Here is a 14388-nt window from a genome sequence, read left to right on the forward strand (position 1 = left end):
CCGCCGCCTCCTCCCGGGAACAGATAAAGCCGGCAAGGAGCGACGGGGCACGAAGACGAAGGCGGAGCCACGAGGAGGCCCCAGCACCGGAGGGACATGGCGGGACCTGGAGGCGGAGGGCTGCGGCCGCTGCGGCGCCTCGTCTCGCAGCTCTCCCACTCCGCGCCGTGGGTCGCGCCCCACAGACCGGCTGCTTTCTACAGGTGAAAATGCCTATTCGGAGGACAAGAGTGGGGAAGGGCCAGACAGGAAGGAAGGAAGGAAGGAAGGAAGGAAGGAAGGAAGGAAGGAAGGAAGGAAACGGCTGTAGCCCCAACAATTTGCAAAGAGAGGGGAAGCGTTGTGTGCTGTCACGCGTACTTGATTACACGGGATTGTTCAGAGACAATGCTCTGAACTGAATTGTTCAGAGACACGAGGGGAGGGAGGTGGCAAACTAAATGCGTGTTTTTAAGGAGGTTGTGCGCGCTGTCATCCTCGGGGTCCGAAGGCAGGACTGAATGTGATCAAGGCACAAAGTCCAGGACGTATTTATTTGTTACAGCGGCAGCACCCGACAGGGTTGACATAGGTTCTCCTTCAAAAGAAAATGGCACTTTGGACTGATAGGGCATAGTGTCAGAATACAGCTTTTGTTACATGAGCTGAGGTAAATTTCCCCCAACTGAGCAGCCCCCATTCATGTTGAACTAGCCTGCACATAGGAATTGCATGGCAAGATCAGCCCCGTCTTGTATCCTCTTCAAAGGGGCGGAGGAGAAAGAAGGTAGGTGGCTGGTCTGCAGGTTCGGGGTCTAGAAAAGACCTTTGTAAGTAATGGGTCCCCAAAGAAGGAGTGGGAAAGCTTCGGCTGCCCATATCTGTGGACAGCAACTACCAGAATCCCTCATCGCTGGGCATCCTGACTGGGGCTCCTGGGAGGTAAAGTCAAAAGTTCTTCACAAAAGCCTAAAGGCAGCAGAACTAGATGATGGAAGTGGGGACAAGAGCAGTAACAAAACCTGAACATTCACATCCTTTCCCTTCACCCTCACCCTGTAAAACCTTTCTGGTAGTTGGCTAGGAGAATACAATTCTTGGTGGACCATCAGTGAAATTCTGGGTAGGTGGCAACTGTAGCAGCTTAGTGTGACGCATTCGTCATAAAAATAAAATAGAAGTACTGTTCAGCAACAGGTTGTGTTCCTGTGCATGCTTGTTTGAAAGTCCCATTGAAATCAGTGTAGAGTGGTTTGTTTCCAGATAGATGTGCAAGAACTGGGTTGCAAAATTGTTCATCTTTCAGGTCTTTGTGTCCAAAACACTTTGTTGTTCTCACTAAAGTAGACGGAAATGGCTGCCTTCCAGATTGTTTTTGAATAATAGTTGTGTATACAGTTTGCAGCATCGAGGAGCAATGTTGACGAAATAACCAAAATCTTTTTTGTTTCGCATAGCAGGAGTTCTCAGACCTAATCAAAGCTTATCAAAATTGCATTTCAGGCAAATAGTTCAATCACCATCAAACACAAATAGCTTTTAGCACGCAGCACCCAAAGAGCCAGGATTTAGGAGACCTGCGTCTGAATCCCTGCACAACCATTGAAACTCACTGGTTGGTGGCACTGCTTAAAACCACTCCTTCAATGTCTCATGTGCCATGAAAACTCTGTTAAGGTTGCTGTAAATTAGGTGCAATATGATGGAATATAACATCCGTTTATTGCCCTAATTTTGTACTGTTCTTTCCCAAATAAGCCAACACAGACCTACGCAATTATTGTCTCAAAAGTGTTGGAAGAACTACATTTTCCCAGAAGGGATTCTGGGAGTTACAGTGGAAAAAATAACTTTCCAGTGCTGCATCCTCTCCACTCTTTAGATCAGCTGATCAAGGACCTTTGATGCTTCGGTTAGCAATTAGCTCACTAACTTGGGTTTTGTCCTGATTCAGAGAAAATAGCACATACCGATTAAAGAATGGCAAGGATGGGAAAGAAGATACTGAGAAAGAAAGCTCAGTAGACTGTGTAGCCTGCCTCTGCCTTGCCCAAATATCATGAAACCAAGTTTTTTTTAGCTGTGAACAAAGCAACACCGATCACAGAACAAAACAGGGGTCAAGAGATGCTCTGACCATAATTCTCTCTTTCTAACCCTGACTCCCCAGGGGTAAAACAGATTGACAGATTGAGCCCCAGCTCTGTAAAGAAGGTCTTCCTCTGGGAGGCTGGTCTGCACTTTCACACCTACCTTCCCTTTAGAGAAGCCAGGACTGCCCTGAACATGGGCCCTTCTTTAAATAAGGGCATTGGTTTGGATATTGACAGAATAAACAGAATGGCTCCTTCCTGTCACGAAAGGCTCTTGAACAGAGCAGAGGTGCCCTGTTGGGGAAGGGGATGGGAGGCCTTCTTCGACATTCCTCAGCATCACCTCTCCTGCTCCTCTAAAGAGTTTCTCCATCTTCTGTGGCAGCTTTTCAGGAGGCATGTAAAGTTACAGGGAAAAGAATCTCTGCTCAATCCCTTTCCTCTTGCTATCCCACAACAGGCTGACTTTAGACCTGAAAAGAATTGTACAGCATATTTAATGCAACATATTGAGCATGGGACCTGGCTTCTGCTGATGAAGGTCACAGGTCAAGAGGGCAAAACAAAACAACAAAAGCACACATGCAGTGCAAAACACTGGAAAGTGCCCTAGGGCTTGGAATTAATTTGTTCAAAATTAACTTACCATTTGTAATTTGTTATAAAATTTTAGTGGCGAGTTGTTAAACACTATTTCAGATGTTTTTATTATCGGTGAGATTAACAGTTTAATGTTAAATAATTTGTTATTTGTGGATAGTTGTTGGAGGGCTTTTGGGTAACTGTAGCACGTTTAAATAATGATAATTGCTTTTTTTAAATTTCAGAGTGACACGTAATTAGCATGTTACTACCATTGAACCTAACAAATTAGTCCTATAATATTGACTAAAATGATTAATGCTGATGAATGTATTTTTGGAACGACAACAGTGTTTTCTGTGACATCTTTTCCAAGCTCTGTATGTTAATTGCTGCAGCATTTTCTACTGCTATATTTTAAATTCAAGTATTAAATTGCCTCTTTAGGAGAAAGGTAACATGGGATTCTGGCCCATCACACCATTTCCTTTGTGTCCTCATGCATTTTTGTTGTTGTTTGCAGCTAGCATCTATAATTAATGGCTGCATATTTGATTAAGTGGTTTTGCTGGAATAAAGCTAAAATGCTGAATATTTTTTGGGGTTTGGGGGGCTGATATTTCTTCTAGCACTGCAATAACCTCAGCTAAAGTTGAAGTGAATGGCGTCCATCTACACTATCAGCAAACAGGAGAAGGAAACCATGTCATCCTGCTGCTTCCTGGCATGTTAGGTTTGGATCTTTTGTTTTATGTACAACGTATGATTGGTGTTCTTATGAATTAGAAGGTACACGAGATTAATCTCATGAAGTCCCCAGAAGTGCCTCACAGTTTGGCTACATTTTATAAGTATTGTGTAGAGCAATGGTTCCCAACCCTTGAGTAACCCCGGTGTTCTTGGATTGCAGTCCCCAAAAGCCTTCTCCACCAGCTGTGCTGGCCAGGGTTTCTGGGTAGTTGCAGTCCAAGAACATCTGGGTTACCCAAGATTGGGAACCACTGGTATAGAGATTAAAGAGCACAATCCTGACTAGCCAAGACAGGTGATGGCCATTGGGTTGGTGCTAGGCTAACAGAAGCTGTCCTCATTCTAAATGTCTTCTAGCATAGGGATGCTGGAAATTACTTAAGAGTACACTGCATACTGTCTGTGTCCCTGGATGGGAGGAGATTCAAGTCTGGCACAGCAGCTCCTCCTTCACTTCCTTTTGGCAAAAATCTATTGGCAAATTTTAACCAGAACAGCAGATCTGCTGACAGATCTCTCCGATTAGCCAACAGAAGAGAGTTCTGGTGGGCCAGTTTCTGCCAAGAGAATGTGCTATCTATTCTATACTCCCCTTTTGAGTTAAGCTTGCATTGTAATTCTATAGTCTATTTGCTTTAGAAGTAATAATAGATTGTTACATGTTTTATTTATCTACCTAGAGTGAAGATAAGGCACATAAAAGCAGAAGGCCATTTGACAGAAGCATTGTTTCTCATGGTGCAGACATGGTTTTCTTGTGTCTCCTCTAGTCAAACAGGTCTTAACACTATGCAAAATCCTGTCACACATGTTTACCATAAGTGAAAGGACGAAGATGCACATAGACTGGATGAACAGCCCTTAATTCCAACTCATATCCAACTGTCTAAAAACAAGATGTATCTGCCTCCAGTCTTATCTTTATAAGCTTGCATGCATGTACACCAAATTTACTCTGTCTTTGAAAAGGTTCATATATGTATAAAAATCTGTCTTAAGCCCATTTGTCTTCCAGAAATTTAGAGATTCAGCACAATGTAAAGAAATAACACAGGCACTAATCCAGGGAGAGGAGTAGGAATTGTATGGCCTCCACACCACATTTGGTCCACCAAAACCCCACTACTATCCCAAGGAGTCTCTCCCTAATTTTTATACTGAAATGAAGAATCACGCACCCTCCCCCAAACCATCTAGATAGTGGGCTCTTGATAACAGTGGCTGGTTTGCAGGGGAAACATTTTGTAGTCCCAAAGTAGCCTATTCTCAAAACTGGTGGTAAATTCTGGGTTTGAAAAAAAAGGGATGGCTTACAGCAAAAGTTTGGGTGAGGGTGAGAAATTGGGAGGGTACAGCCCCCGAATGCTCAGTATTTGTTTTATTTATTTGTTTGTTATATTTATATCCCGCCCATCTAGTCATTCAACTACTCTGGGTGGCGTACATCAGACAAAATAATCAATTAAAATAACATCAGTATCCAAGAATAAATAATCATTCAAGATGGAAAAAGACAAAGAAGATAGATCAAATAGTGCCACGAGGGAAGGTTTTTAATTGGCTTTTAAAAATGCCCAGCGAAGGGGCCATACGGATCTCTGAAGGTATGTTATTCCATAACCGAGGAACGACTGCCGAGAAGGCCTGGTTTCTTGTTTTTTCCTTCCAGGCCTCTCTCGGTGTTAGGCTCCTCAGTCGTACCTCCTAACTAGATTAAGTGATACGGGTAGATTTTGGTGGGAGAAGGTGTTCCGTCAGATAGTGAGGTCCTAAACCGTTTAGGGCTTTGTATGTGATCATTAAAACTTTGAAATCGACGCGGAAGTGCACGGGCAGCCAGTGCAATGCAGCCAGAGTGGGAGAGATATGATGGTGTTTCTCACCCCACTAAGAAGTCTGGCCGCCGCATTTTGTACCATTTGAAGCTTCTGCATCAGTCTCAAAGGTAGCCCCACGTAAAGCGCATTACAGTCGTCTAATCTCAAGATTACAAGTGCATGCGCTACAGTGGTGAGCACCCCAGCATCAAGATAGGGACGCAGCTGGGCAATCCGCCAAAGGTGGAAATAGGCAGAGCGGACCACTGACGCCACCTGGGTTTCCATGGTGAGTGCTGGGTCCAGATGTATCCCCAAGCTACGAACCTCACTCTTCGCAGTGAAAGTCACCCCCCAACTGAGAGGGAGTTTCCCAAACCGCTGGTGGTGGGGCAACCCACCCTCAGTATCTCCATCTTGTCCGGGTTCAGCCTCAATCCATTTTCCTGCATCCATTGCAGAACAGACTCCAAGCAATGCTGAAGGGACAGAACTGCATCCACTGTAGTTGGAGAGAAGGAGATGTAGAGCTGTGTGTCATCAGCATACTGATGGCACAATGCCCCACATCCCCTGATGACCCCTCCCAGTGGCCTCATGCTGTTAAACAGCATTGGGGAGATGATCGAGCCCTGTGGGACCCCACAATTCCACGGGGCTGAAACCCTCTCCCCAAGCTGTACTCTGTGAGGACGGTTCTCCAAGAAGGATTGGAGCCAAGCAAAAGTCAGGCCACCAATTCCCAACTCGGAGAGCCTCCTCAGGAGGATACCGTGGTCGAGAGTATCAAAGGCAGCTGAGATATCGAGGAGGACCAACAGGGACTTGCTCACTTTAAATGATGGCAACATTGTGTCAGGGCAGGCAACATAAACCTTTCACAAGACTAGCGAGTACTTTTGGTGTACAAATGCTGGTTCAATAGGACCTCAATTTATGTGTGGTCAGTATCTGTGGTTTCACTTATCCACGGCCTGAAAATATTAAAAATATTAAAAGAAAAAAATCCAGAAAAATACTATTTTCATATGTGTTACCAGAACCAGCCCACTAGAGGGTGCCAGAGACCATGCTATGAATACTTGTTAGTGAAGAATACATAGCATGGTGTGGCACTCTCTTGTGGCCAGTTCTGGTAATGCACATGGAAATATTTGTTCTTTTTTCTTTCTTTCTTTTTACCATGCTATCTATGTATGTTAAGCGTTTTCTATTATCCACAATTTTCAGTATCTGTGATGGAGTTTGGAACCAATCTCCAGCAGAAATGGGAATCCTACTGTATATAGATTATCATGGAATTGCAAAATTGGAAAGTATCTCAAAAGTCATCATATAACTTCCCACCTGTGAAAGGAATCCATAGCTAAAGTATCCCTTATGGGTGGACAGCCCAACTTGGTCTTAAAATCTTGAATAAAGCCCACCACCTCCCATGACAGTTAATTCCATTGTCAAACAGCTCTTACTGTCAGGAGGTTCTTCCAAACATGTTGTCAAAATGTCTTTTCTTGTAAACTGAACTCATTAGTTCAGGCCTTACCTTCAGGGTTGCAGAAAGCAAGCTTGATCCATTTTCCACATGACAGCCTTTCACATATTTGAAGGTGGCTATCCCAATAGCTCTCTCTTTTCTCCATGCTAAGTATACCAACTCTGTTCTTAACCTGGCTGGGTTTCCAGATCTTTTACCATCTTAGTCACTTTCTCTGGATATGTTACAGCTTTTCAGTATCCTTCTGAAACTGTGGTGCCCCCAGCTGAATACAGTATTTCACGTGAGGTCTGACCAAAGCATACATAGAAAGGGTACAATTATGTCCCTTGCTCTGGACACTGTACATTTTTTGATGCAGCTTATGTTGCACTAGCTTTATATATATACAGTGGTGCCTCGCATAACGTTTGCTTCGTTTAACGTTTTTTTCGCTTAACGTTTATTTTTTCAGAGTCAGATTGTGCTTCGTATAATGTTTTTCCCTATGGGTGATTTTCACATAGCGATTTTGGGACCATGCTTCGCTTAACATTTTTGGTTTTAGGTCCCCTGCTTCACTTAACGATTTTCATTTTTTCAATTACAAAAGTGTCTTAACATGTTGAAAAACGGTTTTAAATGCTTGGAATCGTTAGTGCACCTTCTAAAATGTGTGCATACTTAATTTGGCATTGATCTGACTTTTCGTTAATTTTTTGTGAATTTTTTTCTCCCCCATAGGAAACAATGGAGCTGTCAGATTTTGACAGCTGTCAAAAGTTGGGGGAAAAAATTCACCATAAATTAACGAAAAGTCAGATCAAAGCCAAATTAACTTTTGCATCCGTTTTAGAGGGTGCAGAAGCTAACCCAAGCATTCAAAACCATTTTTGACCCTTTTATGACACACTTAAATTTGCAAAAATTGACTTCGCAAAGCCATTGAAATGTATTGAGTCGGCTTCAATACATTCCAATGGAGGAAACATTGTATCGTTTAACAATGTTTCCTATGGGTTTTTTCGCTTAAGGACGCCAATCCGTGCCTATTGGAACGGATTAACCGGTTTCCAATGCATTCCTATGGGAAATGGTGTTTCGCATAAAGTGTTTTTCGCATAAGGTTTTTTTTTTTTTGGAACCAATTAAAAACGTTATGCGAGGCACCACTGTATATAACCCCACTTTCCCCTTTCACTTTGTTTTATTTCATTGGTCTGCATGCTCTTGCCCACCCCTTCACTAAATCTCTTAGATTTAAACACTGGCAGGATCAGGCATTTATTTGTTTGTTTTTTAAAAATTGGAGAATTTCCCACTGTCAACAGGCATTCAGTTCTAATGCTGTTATTCAAAGCAATCTTTAATCTTAACTAGGGAATGAATTAATAGGGTGTTGCTCAGGCAACAGAGTCTCATACCTATGCATCTGGGGAGTGAGCCCTAGTAAACAGCAATTAAACTCCTAGAATCCTCTTTATGTCTGGTGATTCCATTCCTGTTTAAAGTTTTTTGTATAAACTACATTTAAGGTATGTGTTCGTGACCAACAGTTGCATCTTTGGGAAGCACCTAACCACAAGCACTAAAGTAAAACTTATCCTTAGGAATTAGATGCATATATAAGCCTTTGCAGCTTTAATTACTAGTGATCTGTGGTTTGTTGTTAACTCACAGGCTCTGAATCCTGCTTTCCACTGGCCAAAAAGACCCTATGTATTTTATCTTATGAACTTTTAAAAAATGTGGGATCAACTATTACTTGTTTCTTCATCTCAACTGCCCAAAGGCCAGAAACCATCACAGTTGTCCTGATAGTGCCTAATTTGAACATCTGCCACCTCTTTTTACATATTGCCCCACAATTGTAATTAAAGGCAGACTTTGATCTCTGTCATTTCAGAGATTTTTTTTCCTTCTCTTCTCCCCTGCTTTGCCAACTATAGCTTGATGAAGAGTTCTGGAGAGCTCAGAACCTTGCTCATTGTTTTTCAACATTGCGCGTGATCTAAAAGAGAAAATATCATAACATTATCCCTGAAACAGATACATAGAAGATTGTTTCAGAGTAAGACCTCTTTCAGAAATGAAGGCATGTCACAAGGATGATTGTCTGATAATACATATATGGCAGAGTTTGTTTGCTTTTAAAACCCATGACATACTCTCTTTTCCCTATCAATGTAATGATTTGTTTTTACATTCCCCCCCCCCCCCAAGGGAGTGGCGAGACTGATTTTGGACCACAGTTGAAATCTCTGAACAAGCAGCTCTTCACACTTGTCGCCTGGGATCCCCGGGGATATGGAAAGTCTATTCCTCCTGCTCGAGATTTCCCTCTAGATTTTTTTGAAAGAGATGCCAAAGATGCCATTGACTTGATGCAGGTAAAACCATACCACCCAAAAGGGTTGGTGCTTTGAAACTGTTCTGAGAAATAGTTAGCTTTTATTCCTCCTAGGTTTTTTAAGCATTAGCTATGGGAATAGACAAGCAAGAAATACTTTTAACCACTGTGTTTGAGGCTTAGAAACTTGCTAGAATTGAGGAATAATACATGTTCAGTAGAAGAATATTTCTGCAGCACTTTCTGGTGTTTGCCTGAGCAGTCTACTCAATACATAGGTTGCTTAATGTATCCCAGTTTTGCAGGCCTTTGCCACTGCAAAATTTGCCCCTATGCTACTGAAATAAAGAGTAATTAATTCTTCTTTAAAACCATGTACACATTCCCCATTTCCCTTGTTTTAAAGGGCAGTTGCCACTCTTTTTGCTTCTGCTTCTGCTGAATTTTGGGGTTTGTTGAACCTGCCAGTATAGTTCTGGACAGGTTCAAAGGGGCAGTGGCCTGCCAGCTCTGGATGTTGTCTACTCCTGATTCAACCTAATCTCTGCAAATAATATCTTCACTGCTATTTTTGAAGACTTTTCAGAAATACCGTCGCCCAAGCGATGTGCTACTGCATCCTTAAACCTCAGAATACTGTGTATCTGTAAATGGATGGAGTGGAGAGAGAAGTGTAGGAATGACTTAAAAGGCCAAAGGACTTAGTGGTAGGGAATGCAAAACCTCCTGCCCATTCCCACTATCCTTTCAACCAGGCAGCCTCGCTGGAAAAACAGCTTGCAGAAGGAACAAATTTTGGAAGATAGCATGGAAAGAATCTTGAGTGTGGAGTGACCAGATGAAAAACAAGAAGACAGGATTCCTGTAAATGTAATAGTTTCTTGCAAGTGGACATTTCAGCACCTTTTAATGCAAAATACAACAGCTGAAAGTTCCTCTTTCACATAACTGTGAAAGGTAAAGGAGCCTTGTCCTACTCAGGTAGCCACCGTTGGACCTCCAGTGTTACAGGGTTGTATGTGCTGGCTGGATAGCTCAGTAGTTTAGGTATCTGGTTGCGGAGCCAGAGGTTGGGAATTTGATTCTCCACTGTGCCTCCTGCAAGTAGAGCCAGCCTATGTGGCCTTGGGCAAGCTGTACACTTCTTTTTAACAGTGCTAGGGCTAGAGGTGGCGGACGTCTGTGTAGTTCAATATCCATATAAAACTCTTATGCCCCCCCAAAACATAACTGTTAAGCATAAACAGTAAATTAATATACATACACACAGAACTGTTTCTCTATTGGGGTTCTCTTCCATAGCATTGACAATCCTTTCCATACATTACCATGTTTAATGAGGCTTCAAAGTCCTTCTCACCCTCTAATCCGGAGGCTGAATTAGAGATGTGTTTGGGAGCTAGGAGATCACTTCGAAGCCTTCAGTGTTGAATCCATGGGCTTTTGGGTGGCCAGGGATAATATATTTATTGAATATTTATTTATTTATTTATTTATTGGTATATTTATTGATTGATTTATTGGGAAAAAACCATGTAGAACCAAAACTGTGTTGCTCAAACCCATGAAATACAAGGCAGAAGTGTACAGTCCCAGGATGCCTTCAGAAGAAGGGAATGGTAAACCACTTCCGACTGTTCTCTACCCAGGAAACCCTGAAAAGGGTCACCGTAAGTCAGAATTGACTTGGTGGGATATGATTATTTTATTTGGGCTAAATTTCAGTGGGCTCAATATGGCTGCAGTTCAGTACCTCCTTGGTTTCAGAGGGGGGAACATGTTGCTTCTGAGCAGTCATCTGTCTCCAAAGCCATTCCACAACTGAAACCAATTGTTTCTCCTCTTCTTCTCCTCTTTACTGAACAAGACACTGAAATTTAAGAAGTTCTCTTTGCTGGGTTGGAGTGATGGTGGAATAACAGCACTCATTGCTGCTGCAAAATACCCAGATCTTATTCATAAAATGGTCGTTTGGGGAGCCAATGCTAATGTTACAGAGGAGGATGTGAAACTTTACAATGGTAAGTATCAGATGAATGAACCTCTTTGCTTTCTTATTTTCTTAACAGCCATAAATGTTTAGTCATACTTCTCAGAAGACACTGTGTGCAAAGAGTGCTTGACTCACTGTATACTAGAGTATACAATGAGTCAAGCACTATTTCCATACAGTGTTCTAAGAAGTATACTAGAGCATACAATGTTATGTTCTACTGTAGTAGTATAGTATACAACAATATACAACACTGACTCATAACTCACAGTACAAGATTCTTGAGGTATCCATCCACCCCTGAAACTTCCTGGAAGTGGCATCTCTAACAACCAGTAACTTCTAGATAACCTTTGAGATCCGGAGATGTATGAGTCAGATGTCTTCTTGAGCAGAGAAGAAAACTAGGATTGTTCAAAACGATAGGTGTGATTAGGCATCAATGCATGTGGTTCATTGGATAACTTGATTCAGAATCTTGTTGTTGTTTAGTCGTTAAGTCATGTCCAACTCTTCATGACCCCCGAATCTTAGTAGAATGTAAATACTAAAAAGAAACAATATTTATTCTTAAGTCCTAAATAAGAATTAAATAACAAAATAAATGAACAAATGCCACAGCATCAGTGCTTTGAATGTTATGTTAAATAACTAACATGTTCACATATTCGGTTTACAAAATTGATCCATTCTACATGACGTTATGTAATGCGAAAATTCGTAAACCAAAACGCCAATTGCACTATGAAAGGGGTGGCGCTATAGGCGCAATGCGCTCTGAGAAAACCTTTTTGTATTCCGGGGGAAAAAGGAAAACAATGTAAACTGAGGCATTATTTCTTATGGATTTTGGTTCATAAACCAAAAACTACGTAAACCAAGGCATTCACAAACCAAGGTACTGCTGTAATTGTTGATTTATGCTTGCATAAGTGAAATGCCATATATCATAGCAACAAATTACTGATAATGAGGCTATTGTTGCATTTCTGGGCCTGTACATGATTGCATAAACAGGTGCAGATGAAAGTATGTGTCCAGCACCTTGTCAGTTAGTGGCAACTTGTAGCAGTGACTTACACCATTTCACTGTACATCTCAGTAATCTGGTTATTGTTTTCCTAACATGTTATTTTTAAATTCATTCTGGAGTCTAAAAATGGTCCCAAATGCCCCAGTGAGTTGAAAAGTAACATTTTGAAGTAAAGAAGTAATTTAAAATAATCTGCAAAATATGCCTGTATTACTGTACAGTGGGGTCTCTACTTAAGAACTTAATCCGTATTGGAAGGTGGTTCTCAAGTTGAAAAGTTCTTATGTTGAATCTGCATTTCCCATAGGAATGCATTGAAAACCATTTAATCCGTATCTGCTCTTTTCTGTTCATAGAAACTACAGTGGAACCTCTACTTAAGAACTTAATCCATTTTGGAATGGTGTTCTTAAGTTGAAACATTCTTAAGTTGAAGCAAAATTTCCCATAGGAATGGACTGAAAACCAATTAATCCGTTCTGGCTGTTTTTTTGTTATGTAGAGGTGTGTTTGTACATTGAAGCATTAGTTCCCATAGGAACTAATGCAAAGCTGGTTAATACGTACTCTACCACTAGGGGGAGAATTTTTTTTAACCTAAGATGACCTAAGGTTAAAAAAAGAGCAGGGTTTTTTTTTTCCTGTTCTTATCTTGGATTTCTGTTCTCAAGTAGAAGCAAAATTTAGCAAATGGAGCTGTTCTTAAGTTGGATTGTTCTTAAGTAGAAACGTTCTTAAGTAGAGACCCCACTGTATATGCTCGAGTATAAGCCGCCCTGAATATAAGCCGAGGACTCATACTGGATGCTGCGCTTATCTACTGCTCTACTGCTGTGTTACAAGATGGAGGGAGACGGAGGATGGAGGAGGAAGGTGGGAGGAGGAAGGTGGGTACATAGAATATGCAAAAGGAGGAGGATGGGAGTGTCCTGGAAGCGGAAATGCAGTTTAATTGACCCAGGTCATCAGACTACCCACAGAGGTTGCAGGTGCCTGTAGATGAGCGGGGGAATCTAGAGAACACCTGCACTGCGGGGAGAACATGTAATTTTGACACTAACTCAAATAAAAGCCGAGGGGGTGCTTTTTCAGCAAAATAATTGTGCTAAAAAACTAGGCTTATACTCAAGTATATACAGTAATTAATTCTCAGTTGAACACCAGGGACAACCAGCCAGCCTTCTGATGCTATTGAAAGAGTTTTCAAAGTATGTGTTAAATTTGTTATATGCAGGTATCCGTGATATTTCAAAGTGGAGTGAAAAGACCAGAAAGCCAATGGAAGCGATGTATGGACTTGAATATTTGAGCAAAACCTGTTCAGCCTGGGTGGATGGAATCTCCCAGTTTATACACAGGCCAGATGGTAAGAAATGAAACCAACGGTGATAAGGTTCAGGCTGCCTTGAGATTTCTGTTGCATTACATTTCACAGTCATTGCCTGATCTGGTCCTCACAGCAGTATTGACATGTTTCCCATATCTATATGGTTCCTCCTTAGGGGTTTGCCAAATAATATATTTTATTTAATTAATACTGTATATGTATAGTTGTAGCTTTATCACCCCAGTAAATATTCATGTAATGTTCAGGTAAAGGTGTGGGGTTGGAAGAGAAGGGGAAAAAAGGGTGTTGACTTTCAGAGCAGCCTGTGTTAAAGCTGCCTTTTGGTGTAAAGCCATAGTACCAAAATTGTTGCTCTAATTCAGACCAAAGGTCCACATACTCAACAGGGCTGGTCCTGCTGTAAGGCAGAGTGAAACAATGGCCTCAGGTGTAACACCCCCCCAACCCTACCAGCTGTTCCTCTTGAGCTCCCAGACATTTCCCTCTGATGGAGTGACAGAGCTTTATGTGCCATGTCGCCTATTATACACTCCCTAAACTAGTTGTCTACCCTAAGGTACAAGGGAGTACATTATTCTTTAACCAGTGAAATGCAAACCTTTTTGTCTCTGTTTGCAGTGTAGAGGGGAGTCTGCCATCTTGCCCCTTATCATGGGCAGCCAAACATCTTGGGAAAACTATGGCTGGAGGTAAGGTCAATTACCTTGCCTCTAGCTATGGAAAAAATATGCCCCTGCACGCTCACAAATAAAACATAAAACATTTTCATTTTAGGCAATTTTTGGTACAGTAACTGGCTCCTGAAGGAGTTTTAATGGTGGAGCTCAATTTTCCCCCCATCTTTTAAAATGTGCTCCTGGATTGGGTTTGAACTTGTAAATGGTCAATGGTTCTTAATACTGTGGTTTAATTTATTTTTGCTTGTTGAAATGCTTATTTTTTTAAAATGCTCTGTTACGCCACCATAGG

General features: G+C 41.7%; 1 protein-coding gene across 1 annotated transcript in view; it reads left to right on the forward strand.

Annotated features, from left to right (window-relative positions):
- Positions 1–14388, forward strand: part of BPHL (biphenyl hydrolase like) — a 19381-nt gene continuing 4993 nt past the window's right edge. Inside the window, exons 1-5 of the mRNA XM_020789838.3 lie at positions 1–203; positions 3284–3387; positions 8919–9085; positions 10913–11066; positions 13306–13437. Coding sequence (XP_020645497.2) covers positions 97–203; positions 3284–3387; positions 8919–9085; positions 10913–11066; positions 13306–13437 — 664 coding nt within the window. The 5' untranslated portion in view covers positions 1–96. The remainder of the gene's footprint in view (positions 204–3283; positions 3388–8918; positions 9086–10912; positions 11067–13305; positions 13438–14388) is intronic.

The sequence above is a fragment of the Pogona vitticeps genome, chromosome 4 (genome assembly GCF_051106095.1).
Source record: "Pogona vitticeps strain Pit_001003342236 chromosome 4, PviZW2.1, whole genome shotgun sequence".
Lineage (NCBI taxonomy): Eukaryota > Metazoa > Chordata > Lepidosauria > Squamata > Agamidae > Pogona > Pogona vitticeps.